The sequence below is a fragment of the Electrophorus electricus genome, chromosome 17 (assembly GCF_041902795.1).
Source record: "Electrophorus electricus isolate QZ-2024a chromosome 17, ASM4190279v1, whole genome shotgun sequence".
NCBI classification, from domain to species: Eukaryota; Metazoa; Chordata; class Actinopteri; order Gymnotiformes; family Gymnotidae; genus Electrophorus; species Electrophorus electricus.
Window position 1 is genome coordinate 6,896,827 of NC_137513.1, and position 21,251 is coordinate 6,918,077.

Genomic DNA, 21,251 nt, shown 5'->3' on the forward strand with positions numbered 1-21,251 from the left:
ATTCTGCTGGTCCTTTTTGAGGATGGAGTTGATGTTGGTTTCCCACTTCAGGTCTTAGGAAATGGTGGTTCTCAGAAAATGAAAGGACTCCACAGTTGACACAGGACTGTTTCATATTGGGAGGGGAAGCAGTGCCAAGTAGTGTTTCCTAAAGTCCTGTTCAACGTCCTGTTGATATGTAGACTCATCACCATCTTGGATAGTGTCATCTGCAAACTTCAGGAGTTTAATAGCTGGGTCCTTAGAGATGCAATTATTGATGTAGAGAGAGGAGAGTAGTGGGGGGAGGACACATCCTTGGGGAATGCCAATCCTGACTGTCTGTATACCAGCAGTAACATCCCCGAGACTCACTGGATGTTTACTGCCTGTCAGGAACATGATCTACTGACAGAGGGCAGGAGATACAGTGAGCTTAGAGAGTTTGGAAGAAAAGATTTCTGGGATGGTGTTAAACACTGTACTGAAGTCCACAAACATGATACTTTTATATGTACCTTGGGCAGTCAATGTGTTTCAGGATATAGTGCACTCCCATGTTGACTTGTATCAACTACAGACCTGTTTGCCCAGTAGGCAAACTGCAGGGTGTCCAACAGGTGTCATATGAAAGCCTTCATGACCACAGAAGTCAGAGCAACAGGCCTGTACCCATTCAGACTTGTGATGGATGCTTTCTTGAGGACAGGAATGATGGTGGAGTATTTGAAACAGGAGGGGACTTCACACAACTCTGGGGATCTGCTGAATATGTGTGTGAAGTTTAGAGGCAGTTGGTAAGCACAGGTTTTAGGACAGGTGGGGGAAACACCACCTGGACCTGGTGCTTTCCTGGCTTTCTGTCTATGGAAGAGGCAGGACACTTCTCTCACATAGTGAGAGTGCAGTCTTAGTGTTGGAGGAGGGTAGGGGGTACCAGGGGTGTGGTGGGGGCCTTTAATATTGAATTGGAGTGGGTGAGGTGTGTGAATTTATCCCTTTCAAACTAACAGTTGCAAACAGTCAGGTCATCCACCAGGTCTTTGTTTGAACCATGGGACCACAGTTGGGACCATGGTCACTCAGGTATAGGTAGAGTAACCCGTTAACTTGCTGGCAGCGTACGAAGAGTCTTTGACTGAGCACAATCCACAAAATCCACAATTCCACAAAATGGAATCATTAAAGTATAGGGAATAACAGGCCTGTTTATATATATATATATATATATATATATATATATATATATATATATACGCTGAGCAGTTTTGTTTTATTCTATAAACTACTGGCAACATTTCTTTCAAATTCCAGATAAAAATATTGCGTTTTAGAGCATGTTTTTTTTTTAATGAAAATGACTAATGGTCAATATAACAAAACAGTTACAGACATTTCAGACCACAAATAATGCAAAGAAAACAAGCTCATATTCATTTATAAACAATACAGTACTAATATTTCAACTTAGGATGAGTCAGGAAATCAATATTTGGTGGAATTAAAATTTTTCACAACTTTCATATGTCTTGGCATGCTTTCCACCAGTCTTTCACATTGCTGTTGGGTAACTTTACGTCACTCCTGGCACAGAAATTCCAGGAGCTTGGCTTTGTTTGATTCCTTGTGACCATCCATCTTACTCTTGATCACATTCCAGAGGTTTTCAATGGGCTTCAGGTCTGGAGATTGGGCTGGCCATGATAGGGTCTTGATCTGGTGGTCCCTCATCCACACTTTGATTGACCTGGCTGTGTGACATGGAGCATTGTCTTGTTGAAAAAAACAAAACAATCATCAGTGTTGGGGAACATTGTCAGCGCTGAAGGAAGCAAATTTTTTCCAGCAGTTTTGCACATGGCTTGATTCATGTGTCCTTTACAAAAACAAATCTGCCTGATTCCAGACTTGCTGAAACAACCCCAGATCATCACCAATCTGGCACCAAATTACACAGTGGGTGTGAGACACTCTGACTTATAGGCCTCTCCAAGTCTCCATCTAACCATTTCATGACCAGGTGCTGGACAAAGCTGAAAATTACACTCATCAGAGAAGATGACTGTAGAGTCCTCTACATTCCAATCCTTATGGTCTTTCACAAACCTTCCTTTTCAACTCTTTTGGCATGGTCTGTACCTGTATTTTGACTACACTTACTTTTTGGATAGTCCTAGCACTACTTTTCCCATCCAGCTGGTTCTATAACAAGAGAATAGTGTTGACAGTAGCAATGGTTTTTATACTGTTAGAATAGGATTTTGTTAAGGTGATCACCTATTCAGCATCTCATTAAGTAGAATGAGGTGTGTCTGTGAAGGAATTCAACAAACACTTGAATGAAATGGCTGCTGTACATGTGGAGATGCTGATTTAAGAAACAAACAAAAAAAATGACGTACAATCAAAATGACAAGGATTTACAAAGAGCTATATACACAGCTAAAGTACCAAGAAGGGCAATCCAAAGCACATTCAAGTAAAGTCAAAATTTTTTCAACACACATTGTCACAAAGCAGCTTTACAAATGCATGGGTCCAGATCCCAGATCTAAATTATTTGTTTATTTTTGTAATTTGGGTTGTGCTGCAGATCTTTCATTTTACTTTAATTTCATTTTTGAATGGGCTTCCTGGCATACCTTACTTCCAACTCCAATTTCTGCAGCCTGATTTCTTTGTCAGCCTGGACTTCCAGGGCATGAACCTGTGGTTGTTGCAGTGCCAGCTCAAGCTCCTTCAGAGGAAGCATCAAGGCTGGGTTGAAAACAGATGCCAGAGGACTAGTAGGCGTGTCGCTGGTGGCCCCACCATGGCTTCCACCTCCATTCCTCTACAGGTGAAAGCCTTTCATCAGTACCACCCCCACTCCCCAAGACAGCAAAAGCATGCTCAGGCAACACCCCGTTGTCCACCAATTGTCTATACAGGTCAGGCTCGATAGCGAAACAGTTTACTCAAATACTGAAAAAATCAGCAGTCAGCAACAAATCCGCCTTGTGGCACATGTCAAACTGCTTCTATGAAGGCACAATGATAAACAAATCTAAGCTGAACATAGTGAAAACTGAAACCATAAACAGTCTCCACACCAAAATGAAAACTGCAAGCAAAAGGTAACGTTTACCATAGTTCTCACACATGGCTGGCATCTTAGGTCCTCTAATGTGCAGTCTCCTCTCTTAGTTTCTTAGTTTCCAACACTTGGGAAGCCGGTATCCAGTATCACTCCTCTGGTCCATATCCTTCCCAGTCCACGAGGTACTGGACCTGCGAGCCCCTCCATCTGGAATCAAGGAGGGCCCTTACCATGTATGCGGGACCTCCCTCTATCTCCAAGGGCGGAGGCAGAGCACTCAAGGAGCTCTCCTCTTCCATAAGGGGACCTTCCACAACCAGCTTCAGTGCCGACACATGGAAGGCCCTAGATACCCGGCAAGCTGACGCCGTAGGTAACCTCATTAATCTTCTCTGAGATGGTGTAGAGACCCTCATACCTCATGACTAGCTTACCCATGGTGCCAGGGCAGCTGTCCCTCGTGGACACCTACACCAGTTGTCCGGGTTCGTAGTGGGGGCTGTCCCCATGTCTCCTATCCGCCTTCCTTTTATAGTCGGCTATAGCTTTGTGTAGTTTCTGGTGGGCCTTTTCCCACACCTGCTCACTGTGCTGACACAGCAAGCAGGTCCCCGGACGTGGGGGGATTCCATGGATACAGTGGGGGCTGGAAACCTAAAACACATGCAAAGGGGGTTAAGCCTGTTCTTGCATGCCACAGTGAATTCTGGGCATACTCCACCCAGGGGAGGTAGGTGTTCCAAGTCTCAGGGTGCTTCTGGCAGTACAGCCTCTGAAATTTGGCTAGCTCCTGATTTACTCTTTCCACCTGCCCATTGGCCTGAGGATGGTACCCAGATGTCAGGCTGGTGGTGATGTTCACTTTACCCAATATCTCCCGTCACACTCTGGAGGTGAATTGGGGGCTCCAGTCTGAGACGATGTCCTCCAGTAGCCCGAATTGCCGGAAGACATGGCGGAAGAACTGGTCCACCATCTCCCATGCAGTAGGTAGACCCTTGAGGGGGAGGAACCTTAACATTTTGAGAACTGGTCCACTATGACCAGGATCACCATGTTGTCCTCTGATACAGGTAAGTTCATGATAAAGTCTATTGCTAGGTGAGACCACGGTCTCATCGGTGTGGGTAGTGGTAGCAGCTTACTTGCAGGTGGTGTGCGAGGAACCTTGCTGCAGGCACACTTGGCGCAAGACGCCACATAACTTTCAATATCCCTGTGCATGGCCGGCCTCTAATAGCAAGCACTCAGCAGCTGCACTGTGCTCCTGGGTGGCCTGTCCTCACAGAGGTGTGTGCCAACATAAAAAGGGCTTGGCGTTAGCGGAGAAGGACAAAGAGGTGGTTTGGCAGGCAGTGCGGATGTGGATTTGCCACCTCTATCTGAGGGTCCAGGTCCCATCTTAGCATTGCCAGGAAACAGGTGGGTGACAGTATTGGCTCCATGTTGGTAGACTGGGCTTCTGTGAGGTGTTGCCGAGAGTTGAACCCGGTGAAGAACAATGACCACTGGGCTTGCCTGGAATTGAGCGTCTTAACAGTTTGGAGGTATTCCAGGTTTTTGTGGTCCGTGATGACCAAAAAGGGGTGTCATGTTCCCTCTAACCAATGCCTCCATTCTTCGAGTGCTAGTTTCATGGTGAGGAGTTTTTGGTCTCCCATACCATAGTTCCTTTCTGCAGGGCTTAGTTTCTTCAGGAAGTAGGCAAGTGGTTTCAGCTGCCCACCTTTTCCCTGATGCTGCGAGAGTATCACGCCTACCCCTACGTCTGACGTGTCTACCTCTACCATGAAAGGCTTTCCCTGGTCCAGCTGCTGCAGCACTGGAGCAGTAGAGAAGGCTTCCTTCAGCTCAGAGAAGGACCTCTCTGCCTTGCGTCCCCATTTTAGCCTCTTAGCTGCTCCATGGAGTAGGTCTGTGAGAGGTCTAGCTACCATGCTAAAGGATTTTATAAAACAACGGTAAAAGTTAGCAAATACCATAAAACACTGTAGCGCCCTGGGAGTTTGCAGTCTAGGCCAATCCCTTACTGCCTTCACCTTTCATGGCTGCATCCGTATGTTGCAATGGCAAATGATATACTCCAGGAAAATCACCTCTTTGCAATGCAATTCACATTTCTCAAGTTTGCAGTAGAGGTGGTTCTGCAGGAGGGTGCAGCGGACAGCCCGTACATCATGCACATGTTGGTTCCAGGAGGAGGAAAGGTTCAGGATGTCACTGCTGTATGCGACGATGTATGTGATCTACCCAAGTACTCCCTTAGGACCTCATTGATGTAGGCCTGGAAGATAGACGGGGCTGTGGCTAAACCTTAAGGAAGGCCTAAATACTTGTAGTGTCCAGAGGCAGTACTAAAGGCAGTTTTTCATTCATCGCCTTTCTTAATTCAGATGAGGTTGTATGCCCTATGGATATCTAACTTTGTGAATATCCAGGCTCCACTTAATTGCTCAAGTCCTGCAGGGACAAGTGGGAGGGGGTATGGATATTCTACCAACAGGCCATTGAGTCCCCTATAGTCCACGTACGGCCTCAATTCTCCGTCCCTCTTCTTGACGAAGAAGACACTTGCAGACACCAGAGAGGTGGAGGGTGGAATGAAACCTTGCTGAAGGGCCTCTTTAATATATTGTCCCATCGCTCTTTCTTCCTCTTGGGTGAGAGGGTAAACCCTACATCGGGGAGGAACCACACCCTCCTTCAGTGTGATGGCGCAGTCCCAGTCAACTGTGAAGGCAGCTGTGTTGCTCTCGTAGGACTCAATACCTGTGCCAGGTCGTTGCATTCCTGGGGCATGGTGAGGTTGTTATCGGCCTCGGGACTCTTGATGGATGTGGGCTGCAGGGACACCGTCCGGTAAGATAGGCATTTGCCCTCCCAGGTGACCGCCCACTCAAGGACCCGATTCTCCATCCACTGTATGTGGGGATTATGTGCCTTTAACCATGGAAGCCCTAGCATAATTGGATGAGAGATGGAAGGGAAAAGGTAGAAAGCAACACGCTCTCTGCATATTCCCCTTCAGTCTCAAGGAGAACACAAGGAGTAATATGTGTTATGAGCCCCGACCCCAAGGGTCCCCTGTCGAGCAACTGCATGCTTAATGGAGTGGGGAGGGTAATGGCTCCTATTCCCAGCTGTCATGATGCCAAATCCCCTGACAGACTACAATACCCAGCAACCCCTTCGTCACCCATTTAACGATTCAGACGCATCAGATCAGTGTCACCAGAATATTGAAATCACCTGTATGTCCTGATTATTGGATTATATAAGACTTTTTCTAACTTTAAGTTTTTGCAAAGTATTGCCTATAGTTTCTAGAAGCATACCGAGCATTATTTTGGATTGTCATTTTGTGTACCGTATTATTAGCCTTTTATTAGTATTCCTTTTATTAGTATTCCTCATTGTTGTATTTTGCCTGCCCCTTTTTGATTATCTGCCTGGTTATATTGTGATTGATCTTCTGGTTTCTGACTCGATCTGTTACTCTCTCTACAATTTTGATTATCCCTTTATCTTCTCCTTTTGTCATCACACTGGATTATTGCACAACCCCTGTACAACGATTAAACCAACCTGCTGTCTTATATCTGTAGGCATTTGTTTTGCTCGACCCATCACACCAGCTTCTTAGTGAAGCCCCAGTCCATTACATTACCTGCTGCACCGGAGTCAACCAGTGCCAACGTGGAGAGTCAATGACTCAGGTGTACAATCACTACAGATAGTATGCATATAGCCAGGGTTGGGGAACGACTCACCAAATTGCAGTGCTCCCCTCGGTTCCCCGACATGCCTTTTACTCTGGCCATACCTAGCTGCATGGACTCCACCGGTGCTCCTGCTTGCGCCACCGCAGGTGCATTCTCCCGCTGTTGTCGCCCTCGTGGAACTTGCTGGCGTCACTCCGGCAGGAGGCAGTCATATGTGATAGCAAGGTGTACTGACTCATTCAGCGAGTTGGCTTCTTGCTTATATGCCAATTCCACCTGCAGGTCTGCCCTTAGTCCAATGATGAATGCGTTAACCAAGTCAGACTCATTTCATCTACAGTAGCTCCTGCATCTTGAGTCCGGAATTCCAGGGAATAATCCCCCAGAGTTCAGATTCCTTGCCTCAGGTGTAGCAAGGAGTGCCCACAAAGACTCCCCTGACATGGGTGGAAAAACACAGCTTTCAGTTCTGCAATAAAACCAATATAATTGTTCATAAGTAGGGAACCATGACTACACACACACACACATACATCACTCTTACCCTAATTCCACATCACAAAAACAGAAATATATCAAAGGCAAAAAGAAATACAGCACCCACCCTTACAAATCCAACCAAAAAAAGAAAAGAACATTACTCACAATGTTCCTGACAAGCATATGTATGACTCTCTGTACTCCTTTTGAAGCTGTCAGTAACCAATCAAAGTTCCTAATGAAGAAGCATTACATATACCCCCCTGTCTGTAACAACTCCTGTAACAAGCTCCTAGTCAGGAAGCATTACAACTAACCAAATGAGGCCCTGTGCATAAAGCCTCTAAAGATCAAATACACTCATAAGGCTCTATCTAAGACCCTAACTAGACAGCAAAGTAATTAAATCCTAAGCCCCTATTCAAAGAACCTGGGACAGAAAAAAGGGTACATTCAAACTAATAACACCCTATCTCAAAGAGAGCCTACAAGTGCCAGTGATTGTACAAACTCAGAACCCTACAAAACTGCATCTACCATGGCTGCGTGGAGACTACTGACCAAGACTACGGGGCATCAAATCATAAACAACACAGGTATTTAAAGAGAAGTTGATTGTCCCATTGGCCAATCAAGTTGTCAGCACGGTAACAATGAGTCACATCGCCGTATCTCCGTATCTGTTAAAGCTAAAACCATTTCATTCCAAATCATCTCAGAACCATGGAGATATACTTCTGCAGTTTGTATCCAAAATAGAATGCAGGGTGGCTGAGCACAAATGGTGAACACAAAATTTCTTATTCACAAAGAACATTTGAAAGATTCATGAATACAATAAAATAATAGGCAAAGTTAAACATTCCTTTTCCTCCAGCGTTATTAACAAAAATATTTAATAGCAAAAAACTGTCATATTTGACAAATTAATTGACAGTTCATGAATGTTAATGGCCACTGAATTAGTATCAACTGAACAATGTTATGGGTTTGCATATTTTAGCCCAAAAATTTCACAATATCAGACAAGCCACTGTGTGTATTTCACTGTGTGCAATGGATTACCTCAGATCATCTTGCAACCTTACCAATTTGTGGGAATCTGCACTTTTCATGAAAACATTGCAGTAATGTCCTAAAATCAGCTGCAGAGGGTGTTTTAATGGAGCGTGGTTTCATTTATTGCTGAATAAACTTGCTGGATGATGTACAGCAAATAGATGATAATAACAAAACAAACCAGTGACATTGTTCTTTTCACTTATTGGTCAGACCTGTCTGTGGTGGGAGCAAGAAATTAAATACTAGAAGAAGGTCCTGTGTTCTGGACTAGTGTATATTTCTATGCAGTTCAACTTGGAGCAATGGCACGGATGGCATTTGTTCATAGATGTAGTAATCATCCAGGAAATATACCAGGTTAAACTACACCTGCAGAATGCTGAATTCACTTTGAGAGCATGTGTTGTACTGCTCCAGACTTCACATGTAGTGTTAAAATGTGCTGCCTTCAGATGACAGATAAGAAGAAGGAAGCTAATATTGAGAATGTAGAACAACATTCTAACCATCAACATTCTACCCCCACTTTGAGTCTTGGTTCCTATCAAGGTTTCTTCCTCATGCTCAAGGGAGTTTTTCCTTGCCACTGGCACCCTTGGCTTGCTCAATGGGGGCTTGAACTTGGACATTTGTAAAGCTGCTTTGTGACATCTGTTGTAAAAAGGGCTATATAAATACATTTGATTTGATTTGATATAAATGCAGGAATTTAAAGTCAAAAGCATTTTTACTTGAGCTACAACAGTGTGCCAAAGATCTTAAAATCTCCACTAGTTGTGCATATGTTTTATATTCAAATGTGTCAATATAGCTATTGTGTGCCAGTAATAAATTCTTATCATAGATTAAATTAAAAGCATCAATCAGCTACCACCCTAAATTAAGATCTGTAATACACAAAGGTGTCATTTGTATGAGAAATTGCATCTATATGTCTGATTAGTTTAGGCATGTAACTTTAAACTTGTACATTCACAAAGACCACGAGAACTAGCATCTATCTATCTATGACTTAAACTCCTAAAAGCTCAGTGGTTAAGGTACTTGACTTCTAATTGGAATGTTGCTGGTTCAAGCTCCACCACTGCCAAGTTGCTCCTGAGCAACGCCCTTAATGCTCAAGTTATACGCAGTCCTAATTATATGTTTCTTTGGATAAAAGTGTCAGCTAAATGTCATAAATGTAAATATAATAAGCAGGGAAACTGACTGACTATGGGAAGTTCTGTACTGCAATTTCCAGTAAATGAACATTAACTACTTATGAAGATTTAATTTATGTAGAGATATTTATCTTCTTTAGATTTTTCCTACCAGGAATGGGAGGGGGAAAGGAGGGGGGAAGATGATGCTTATATTTTAAAAGCTTGCTGTCTGGTATTGCATCCAAATGTACTGAGAACGAGTGATGGAAAATTCCTCCAAAGAGCTCATGTTTGTACTGCATGGATTGAATGACACAATGACAAACAGACAAATTTACTTTGCATTTGGATTTGCTGTCTATATTATGACATTGTTTGTGAATTTAACACTAGTCATAACTGTTATTCTGGATAAGTCACTTCATGAACCTATGTATCTGTTTATATGTAGTTTATTCGTAAATGGAATATGTGGTGCTTCTGCTTTCTATCCAAAGATCCTTGCTGATCTTTTATCAGACTCCCATGTTATATCATATACAGCATGCCTGGTACAAATATATTTGATTTTCTGTTATGCTTTTTGTGAACTCACATGTCTAACAGTCATGGCATATGACAGATATGTAGCTATTTGTAAGCCTTTGGAATATCTGTGCATTATGACACACCAGAAGGTTGTGAAACTGCTGACTTTTAGTTGGCTCTTCTCCTTACTGCAAACAGCCATTGGGGTTGTGCTGACAGCTGGAATGCCTTTATGTGGTAATGACATTGACAAGCTATATTGCTCTAATTGGGAGGTTGTTAAGCTATCTTGCAAAGATGTGACTATAATGGATGTGTATGGTAACTTTCTAATACTTTCTAATGTTCTCCAAGTAACATTTATACTTGTGTCATATATTCACATAATCAGAGCTTCTTTACAGTCCAGGATGGGGAGGATAAAATTTATGCAGACATGTCTTCCCCATTTAATCGCCCTCACAAACTTCACTCTTTCCCTCATCTTTGATATTATGTATTCACGTTTTGGTAAAAGTCAAACACAGCAAGCTCTACACAATATCTTGGGTATGGAGTTTCTTGTTGTGCCTCCTCTCCTAAATCCCATAATATATGGAATAAAACTAACCAAATTGCGACATCAGATTGTGAAAATGTACAGAATGAAATTCAACACAGTGAGTCAAAGATGATGTTGGTAGCAGGACAACTTCTACGTTAATCCCAGCACACCTTTCTGAGTTTAAAGTGGAGAGAACACAGTCATGATTTTCTTAAGGTCACTCATGTGCTGTCACATATATTTAAAATTGAATCCAGAAGCTGGACTCTTTAACATTAAAGAACTCTTATGCTAGGACTTTGGACCCTAAAATTGAAAATTTAATCTTTAAACTAGTGGTCATAACAGGCCTTGTTTGTGTAATAGGCTAATTCCACCTTTGTTTTGATAAAAAAAAATGTTTTAAAAGTTTCTCTGTTCAGTGTTATAATGTCTATGATATTATACACATAACAGAAAGTTAAAATATAATGCCTATATGAAGTTCTTTTTAGAAAACCTTTGCAGTTTCCTTAATTGCATGACAGAACAGTATGATGTAGGTTGCAGTGATTACACTGATTTTAACAGGAACTTTTATGTGACATTTAATGCGTAGCATGTTTATGATTGTCCTATATGCTCTCTGTCTGTGTTAATATTTAAACTACCTTAATTCAAGGGGCTAATAAACAAGACCATATGCAGTGTTAAATGAACTGTGAAAGTGCTTACATTTTTACTGTTATGGGCTTGGCTAAAACACAATATAAAAGCTTTATAAAAATGCAACAGCCAGAATTAAATAAACATTAATCTTATAGGCATAGTGTTTTAACTTTTAGTTCTATTGGCTCAATCAGAATAAAAATACTTTATATTCCTACTTAACTAAGTGGAATAATCTAATTGATCTTAATATGAAATGAATTTTATTAAATTAAATTTTCTTTTATTAAAATAGGAGCAGTGCTGGCTGTTAATATGATTGCTGTGGTCTGAAATGATACATTTACATGCAAGCTAATAATCCTTTAGCAATCGGATTGTTAGCTTTATCAGAATATAAATTCTTCATATAAACCCTTAAATAATCAGAACAGTGTAATAAAGGGAGGAATGTTGGCCATGAATGCGACTTTACCCAGCATTGGTCCAGTGTCGGGTGGCTATATTGACCCTATCAATACAGCCATGGTTTCAATGTTTGCTTGCTGTTATAAAGCTTGGTATTTTATTACATAACCTTTTCACTGGCCCAATGTTGTTGAAGAAAGATTTTTCATAACAACTCTTTGAATACTGGGTCAATTTTAAGCCAACAATGACAAGGTTATGTGTAAAATGTCCATACATGTTAATGTTAAAATATGTCATGTACATGTTATGTGACATTTAAATAAGTGCAAATGGGAAAGGCTGAAGATTTTTTCAAATTTTTTCAAATGGTGGAATTACAATGTGAAGATGGTCTTCATGAATGTGAATAGAACAGAGGAAAACACAGACTCTTAACACACCTGTTGTTGGGTTATGTAAGTTGAAGCTCCATTCGGTGAGTCATTTATCAAACAATAAGTCTGCTGCCCAAGGATATTTTTTTATTGTTTACATTCTTATAACTGCAACTAGGGCTGAGGTGTTTACTAATAGTGGTTTAGTCTTGCACAGAATGTGCACCAACACACCCTCAATCCGAATTCAAGTCTTCACTTACTCTAGCAAATAAATTTTGTTAAGCTCTGTCTTTGGTTTTCTATTACTTAACATCATCTGCTTAGATTAATAGAAATCTTATGATAATTAAATTAGAAATATTTGAAGTTAAACTGTCTTGAAAATGACAGCTGCTTTACTGCTTTAAAAATTTCAGCTAGTTTCTGTAGATAGAATAGAATAGAATAAACATAATTTCACTAGCTCTACCACCATTGTGTTAGCATAATTGATAATTAGTACTTCACTCGACTGCAGTTTTGCAATGGACAGGCAATATTAATCCCTCTTTTAGACAGTTTCATTGCTCAACCAGCATTGTATTGACACAGGTTGTAAAATCAGTCAGACATAAAGTGGTTAGCACACACATACAGGTTTTTGCCAATATTTTGATTATGATGCCATCAAAAATAAATTTCAGCTCATCTGACTTCTGAGGTTGGGGATGATGTAATGATTTATGCTTGTTGTGACAGCCCAAGTGTGGCAAGGCAAGGAGCAGGACGCACAGACTCCCTCAATGTAGACAGACGTTTATTAGACACAAAACGATACAATAAATACAGTGGTGCTCACATGGAACAAGAAGCGTGAATACAAGCAACATCAAACACAGAGTCACAAACAGGAACATGAACAGAATCATAAAAAGAAACAAAAACTGACAATGAGGCACACACCAACAGGGGTTTAAATACATACATACATACAATCCAGACAAGAAAAACCAGGTGCAGGTGAGTGCTAACAACAGGGGTGTGGTAACAAACAAGATAGTTAACTCCCACTGCACGCAGCCATACCACATGAACAGTGGGAAGGGGAGCATTCCGTGACACTTCTCTTTGCAGCCAGCAGTAGACCATTTGTTGTGCTGAGCTCATGGCTTTGACATAATGTTAGCTGGTCTGATGCTTGCAAGGAAAAGATTGTGCATCTTCACAAAGGTAGTTTTCAAGCCATGACTGGAGATGCTCAGATTGGGATCTGTATAATTCCAATGACTGCCCTGCTGACATAAAAAAAAGTGTGGGGGGGGGGGGGGGGGTAAATCTGAACAGCTTGGCTTGTCCCATGCTTTCTGAGACAGGCTGCTCACAAAATTGATTGGTCTTATTTTACAGTTTGTGGGTTAGTAGCCACCCATAATGAACAACTCTCATTTTTATTTTTGATGCATATTTTTGATCCATACACCATTTCACATTAGGTCTCTTAGGTTATGCACACACAACCTCCTCATTTCATGTGCTATGGAGCAAATCTTCTAATGGTTCCCCATTGCCTATCCCATTGCCTACAACACCTGGTCCTACCCCACTGGTCCACAACCATAGAGTCTCCCATTGCCAGTAAAACCATATCTATCGCAGCACCTTACAAGGACCTGTCTGAGGTCATCAGCCCTACTCAGCTCCCCACTTACAGGTGCATGGTGTAAGATGCATCCCCTTTTGCTAGAAGAAACTGCTATCAAGGAGCAATACCTCAGTGAGGCCCTAGCCCAGGGTTACCTACCACCCTCTACCTCCATAGATGAGACTACCTAAACACCTTTGTGGTGAAGTACCCGCACCCAATGCCTCTTGTTCCCGCAGCTCTAGAACAAAGCATAGGTCCTACACCAAGTAAGATCTACACAGCATGTACCCATACTCCTTAGATTACTCACCTCATTAGAATTAAGGAAGGTGAAGAGTGAAAGATTACATATGGTATCAAATCTGACCACCGTGAGTACTTAGTTTTGGCATATGGCCTAGCAACACTACATTCTGTTTTTCAGGTGTTCATCAATGACGTCCTATGGGAATTCTTGGGTAGCTCCATCATCGCTTACATAGACATCTTGATCTATTCTGCTTCTCTCATCCAACACATCCATGATGTACACAGGGTCCTGCACATGTTTCTCCAGAATCAAGCTGGAGAAGTATTAATTCCACCTGTGTGAGGCTAGCTTTCTGTGCTACCTCACAATGGACTCCTGGATACATATGCAAAGTAGTAAGGTGAAGACTGTTACACAGTGACCCAGAACCCAATTATGCCATAACCTCCAGTGCTTCTAGGGGTGTGTGAATTTCTTTTGGTGCTTCATAAAGTTCTTCAGCTCCAAAGTGAAGCTCTTACTAGCCTCTTTGTGGGCAAGCAGAGTAGGCTTATGTGGACCCTCATAGCCAAAGAAGCTTTCATTGAGCTAAAAAAAAGACATTTATCACCACCTCTGTCCTGTAGCACCATGATCCCACCAAGCCTTTTGTTGTAGGGGTTGATACCTCAGATGTAGGCATAGGAGTGTTTCCCAGGGCTCTGAAACTAGCCCCAACCTAAAGCTTGTTGCATTTTTTCCAGGAAATTGTCACCTGCTGAGAGAAACTGCATTGGAGACAGAGAGCTCCTGGAAATCAAACAGGCGTTTGGAGCCCAGCATCTCTTGGAAGAACTTCCAGTACTTTCAGTACTTTCAGACCACCAAGCACCTCAACTCCAGGCCTGCTGGTTGGTGTTCTTCTCCAGGTTAATTTTCACCATCACAGTATGATCTGGGTCCAAGAACATCAAGGCAGACACCCTCTCATGCCAGTATTACCCCAAGGTGGCACCCACCAGCCAGTAACCCATCCTTCTTCTCTTCCTGCTTTTTGGGAGTCATCAGATAAGACCTCAACCAGGTAATATTGCAAGCTAACCCTCACCCAGGTTGTACTTCTGACTGACTATTTGTGCTAGTACTCACATGTCACATTGACCCACAGTTCCCTGGGGACAGGACATCTGAGCTCCAGCCAGATGTGGCAGCTTCTAGCAGCAAGGTGCTTGTGGCCATCTATACAGCAAGATGTAGAGAGGTGATGCCATGTTCTACCTGCACTACAAACAAGGTGCTGCGTAGTCCTCCTGCACTGAAGCTGCTGCCTTTATCAACACCTGAGAGACCCTGGAGTTATCACTATTGGATCTCCCAGTCTCAGAGGGTAAGACCACCATTCTTTCTGTTGTCGATTATTTTTTCAAGATGATACGTTTGATCCTCCCTTCCAGCTCTCCCTACAGCCTGAGAAACCACCACACTCATATCAACACATCTTCTGCTTGTTTGGGTTGCCTGAGGACATTGTGTCAGAGAGAGGCATCCAGTTCACATCTTGAGTGTGAAGGGAGTTCCTGGAGAAGCTGAATATCACAGTGAGCTTGACATCAGGATACCACCCACAGGCTGATGCCCAAGTGGAAAGGGTAAAGCAAGAGCTGGGTAAAAGGCTGCATTGTCAGGAGTATCCCAAGAGCTGGCGCATCTACCTGCAATGGGCCGAATATGCATCCTGGGTTACCAGTGCCCCCTGCATCCATGGGACCCACCGACTTCACGTAGCACTACTGTGCTGGGCTGGGTTATGCACAGTGAGAGTCTGGGAAGAGACTCACTGCAATCTGGAATATGCCATTGCCTCCTACAAGAGGCCAATTGATGGTGGTAAACTTAGCACCAGGCACATTGGCCCATATACCTCAGGAATGGCTTAATAAGGACACATATTGGATAAACCTACTTGCGAGTAGCAGCTCTCAAAGTTAATCAGCTCAGAAAAAATGCTCAGCAGTTATTTCAATGACTTAACTATTCTGAAGTGGGCTACACGACCCCTAGATGTTGTTTACCCACTTCTAATTATACTACAAAAGCACTAGGCTTTACGTAATGTATTTGCAGAAACATATCAACTATAGGATTCCCTTCTTTAGAGAGATAGGATATTGAAACAGAGAGATTCTGTTTCTGCAATGGCTATATATTCATCTGTATCAGTATGTGCAGAAATTAGTCCTTACCACTGATTAAATTCATAATATATGACATTAAATAAAACTCAGTAATGATTTAAATGAGAATATGTACCTTTCTCCCTGTCTACTTATGAGTTTAGGCATAACTTTGTATAACCTTGTGATGACAGCTGGTGAATGGAAGCAAGAGGTGGGTCAGCAAAGAGGTTTATTTTCCATCGGTTTGTCTGCGATGGAAGCACGTAACCTCAAACACAAAATACAGAGGAGCTAGTCTTCCTCTAGGCAAATGATTATATGTTGTTCAACTTGATGTAATAGGACCACTAATGTGCAGCTCTATCTCCTGGGATCTGTGGGTTGAAATAGAGCAGGGAGTGAATGTGGAACAGGTGAAAGCAATCAGTAGTCAGGGGATTGTGAACAGGGCAGGTGTGAGGTGTCCTTAGCAGGAGTGGGTGTGTCTCCGCTGCTATCTGGCTGACCAACCGTGACGCTTGTTCATTTACAAGCCACTAACACTTATCTGTACTGGTTTTACTGGCACCTGCCACCTGTGTTCTCCCACCAAGTCTGAGTACTTTAGCTTTTTCATTTCAAAATCTTCATCCACTGCATCTGCATATGGAATTGTTAACTCTAATCAAATAAAATAAATGATCCATTTAATCTCACAGTATCACAGATTAAATTAAAAACATTAATTAGTTACCATGCTCAGTAATACACAAAGGTGTCATTTGTATGAAAATTGTACCATTCTGCATGTTTGATTCATTTATAAAATAATTATTAACTTGTTAATTCACATTCACCACTGATAGAAGATGCATCATTACACATATAAAGTTACTAAAAGTATTTAGTGCATCTTTAGGGAGTACACACGTCATCACTGGTCAACATAACATAATAGACCACATAAATCTGCATATATAAGTAAGTATACTAAGCATGAAGAGTCATTGACTATCAGAACATCAGCACCATAATGTCTAATTAATGAACCTCAGCCAATTGCAAATATTGTAAATAATGTAAAAATATCCATCCAGGGAAAAAAATTGAGTATTCTTTTTTTTTGTTTATTCTGTTGTGGTCATTATTATTTTTTGTGTTTGGTTGTTTATTTGTTTGTTTCAAATCCAATTGTCTATTTAAATGTACCAACAGGTCGTAATGGAATGTTTGTACTTCGTGGATTGAATGACACAACGACAAACAGGCTTGTTTACTTTGCATTTGGTCTTCTTGTATATAACACTGTTTGTGAATTTGACACTAGTCATAACTGTTATTCTGGATAAATCACTTCATGAATCTATGTATCTGTTTATATGCAGTTTATTTGTAAATGGAATATGTGGTGTTTCTGCTTTCTATCCAAAGATCCTTGCTGATCTTTTAAGAGACTCCCACATTATATCATATACTTTTTGTGAACTCACATGTCTAACAGTCATGGCATATGACAGATATCTAGCAATTTGTAAGCGTTTGGAATATCTCTTCATTATGACTCACCAGAAGGTTGTGAAAGTGCTAGCTTTTAGTTGGATCTTCTCCTTACTGCAAACATCTATTGGGGCTGTGCTGACATCCAGTCAGACTTTGTGTGGTAGTGACATTGACAAGCTGTACTGCTCTAACTGGGAGGTTGTTAAGCTATCTTGTGCAGATGTGACTATGAACAATGTTTATGGCTATTTCTTAATACTTTCTCAGGTTTCCCAAATTACATTTATCATTGTGTCATATATTTACATAATTAGAGCTTATTTACAGTCCAAGACAGGGAAGGTTAAATTCATGCAGACATGGCTTCCTCACCTAATCACCCTAACAAACTTCTCTGTTTCTCTAATCTTTGATGTCATGTTTGCCCGCTATGGCAAAAGCCAAGCACAGCAAGCTCTGCGCAATATCTTGGGTATGGAGTGTCTTGTTGTGCCTCCTCTCCTAAACCCTATAATATATGGAATGAAACTGACCCAGCTGCGATGACAGTTTGTGAAAATGTACATCAACAAATTCAAAGCAGTGAGCTAAAGCTAATGTCATGTAAGGAATGTTCCTATTCCAAGCACTTTTTCTGAGTTTGAGAGGAGATTAGAACAGCATCAGAACATTGAACCTAAAGATGTGTCTTTTCACTGTTAAGACAACTTTTACAAAAAATATCACAAATCCTTGAAATTCTCTTAATTGCTTAATACAATTTGCTGAACCTACAGGAATAAGCAGAATAAACAGTAAACAGATTCCATTTTATTATTATTAATTATTCAGGGACCAACAGAATCACCTGTTGTAAATATATGAATTAGTAGAAATCAGCTTTCCAGAAAGAAAAGTTCATTTCGTTTTACAGATTCATTAAAAGCAATCTGAATCAAAAGAAAGCTTGTTTTACATGTCCTAGTCCAACTTCATCAAGTCACTGGCGCACTTGTGTGATGGTTCACATCTATGTCATATGTCAATCAGAATGGAACTTCTACCGGTCTGAAAAAAGTGGTGGACTATTTAAATAGCTTAATATGGCAATTTTGGCTATGTAATTCCTCGAATTCAATTGCCTTTGAACCTCTGTGTCTTTTATAAACATGTGAATATGCTTCATACAAACAACAAAGGAAGCCAGTGGACAGCTAGAATGTTTATGCTGTAAATGCTGAAAGGTTTCAAATTGCCATATAATTTTTTCTCATATTTTAGGTTATTATTTAGCAAATGGATTATAAAAGGAGCACATTTGGCTGAGTGCTGTATTTTAGGAAATGCTAAAATACATGGAGGACTGATAGGCCTTTGGGGAACATTCTGTTGTTATGGCAACCTTAACACTAAATTCAGCTCTTGGGAAAAAAAATAGTTTACTTAAAATCTTTACTTGGAATGAACTAATTCAGAGTGATGAAAATCTCCCCATATAAATATAACCAGTTGATCACCAAATGCATAATTGAGAAGTATAACAATGGTATCAATGGATTTTAAAATAGTACATCATATGGCTACATACTGTACATTTGGACTACAATGGGAGTGGAAAAAATTGGGGATTTAGAGGGAAAATAGTGAAACCATAATGAATATCAGTATGCAACACAAAAAAATGTCAGTCATCAGAGAATTTTCAAGGTTCAATAACAAAATAAAATACTTTATTGATACCCATCAGGAGAAATTCTATGGCTGCAGCAGCATAGAAGAAAAAAAGTTTATACACAGGACATAAATATAAAGATCAATCAGATACATATAAAAATAATACAAAGTATGTATTGCTCCTCATTCTGGAAGAGCAGATGCACCCTGCACCAGGGAAGCACAGCTCCCTTCTTCAGTTTGTTAACACAGCTGTGGGGAGGGGGGCAGCCTTTGGCTGAAGACTTCCATTAGGTGCAGGAAGAGGTGTGCAGGGATAGGGATGGATTTGTTGGTGTCCGGGCTTTCCATGGTGGTGGATAGGAGGGGCACAGCTTGGTTGAGGAGGCAGCGAATGGAGCAGGAGGGAGCCCACTCAGTTATGTGGTTGCATGCCCAGTAGATGTGGGGGTCGTGTGTGTGCAGCCTGAGGAGACATAACATGAGAAGGGGAGGGAAACAATTAAAAGACAATGTTCTCTGTGTGTGTGCTGTCCATCTCAAGATGAACATTGGGCTGTGACATGTGTGATGAATCCTGAGCCCACTGGTTCTCCATCGAGTGCACGCACACAGTGAGGAGATGGCAGGGGAATGGGCTTGATCTTGAGTTTTCCGGTGAGCCCTCAATTTATGAAGTTGCCCACTGCACTGGAGTCCACTAGCGCTGAAACAAAAGTAGAGCCATCCCTGTACATGACCTTCACCGGTATGCAGCAGAAACAAGAGCACTATTCACTGGATGCTCTTCCTGCTTATGATGGACCCCGGCACTGCCCAGCTGCATGGGTTCCTTGGTGGCTGGGCTGAGCCATTGGCAATATGATAATGCACTCTTGGAGGCTGGAGGCTGGAGGCTGGAGGCTGATCTCATGCTCAAATCCACAAAAAGGCTCTGCACACAGTGAGCGAGGCTTTCCACTATGGACCAAAGTTAATAATGCACAAACATTTTGATTATGTAATGTCCATTTGCATTTTATGGCCAAGTTAAATTAATTAAGGCACACAAATTAGGATAAGCGCCCTTAACATCTCTTGGTTCAACACCTTGCTGTGACCCACTTATCAAACAGGAGCTCTTTCCTCCAGGCAAACTCTACAGGCGACTCAGCTGATGTCTTTTTAAAATGCCTAAACCTAATATGTGCTTACTTTGGCTTTGTCTAAAGTGGGAGATGAGGGCTTGATAACAGTGAGAGAAAAATATAACTAACAAGCTACTGCAGTGGAAGAACCAGCACTGGGTTGAGGGCTTAGTTGACAGGTCTGTAGATGAATCCAGCCGAGTGGCAAGTCATCAGGTGAACCTCTCCTTCAGTTCCAGCTCCTGCAGCTGAATCTGCCTTGCTCCATCCATCTCATTTCTTCCATCAGGAGCCTATTTTTAGATCATTCAGCCCTCCTCTGCTCAGCCCTCTCCACTAGTTCCATCTCCAAACAAGCAAAATATACATTTACAAATCCTCTCAGGGCCCTGGAGAGAACAGCTTAAACCACAACAAAGTTGCTCTAACCCCTGGCAGAAAAAGCCCATCTCCCACGATGAAATAAGTTTACACTATATGAAATAAACCAAGAAGCAAACTTAAACTACACAAATATTGTCATCTATGCTATTAATGTCACACATGACCAGGACAGGTTAAGATCTAAGGCATAGTTTATTTCAGTATAGTGATACAAAGACACAATTCAAAAATCAAACACCAGGGAACAGACAATAATAGAAAACAGGAGAGCAGAAAAAGAGCAGCAGTAACAAAATCTGAGAGACCAACACAAGAGAAGATGGAGCAGGGATCAGAAAACCAGACATACACAAAACAGCGAGCAGAAACATTCAACACCTAGAATAAGGATAACAATAGTCCATAAAAGATAAGGGGTGTGCATGGTTAGAATTCAGGCAAGGGTTTTCTAGGTGTGCATGGTCGGTCTGTCACTGATGATGAGGTGTGACAATTAAACACTAACTCAAAAATAAATTTTTGATGGGACTATAATAACTCCAACAATAATTTTGGTAAAAGTTCAAATATCATATGTAAAATGTAAATTAAATACCTCTATAT

The 21,251-nt window shown here is 41.5% G+C and overlaps 2 protein-coding genes across 2 annotated transcripts; both read left to right on the forward strand.

Moving 5' to 3' along the window:
• Window positions 1-9,730: 9,730 nt before the first annotated feature.
• Window positions 9,731-11,136, forward strand: LOC113574716 (olfactory receptor 4B13-like). Its single transcript, XM_027005823.3, has one exon. It carries the CDS (start codon window positions 9,731-9,733, stop codon window positions 10,667-10,669), a length of 939 nt encoding a protein of 312 aa, XP_026861624.2. The 3' UTR covers window positions 10,670-11,136.
• Window positions 11,137-17,232: 6,096 nt separating this feature from the next.
• Window positions 17,233-18,030, forward strand: LOC113574720 (olfactory receptor 13D1-like). The gene has a single exon (XM_027005826.2). It carries the CDS (start codon window positions 17,233-17,235, stop codon window positions 18,028-18,030), a length of 798 nt encoding a protein of 265 aa, XP_026861627.2.
• The last annotated feature ends 3,221 nt before the right edge of the window (window positions 18,031-21,251 follow it).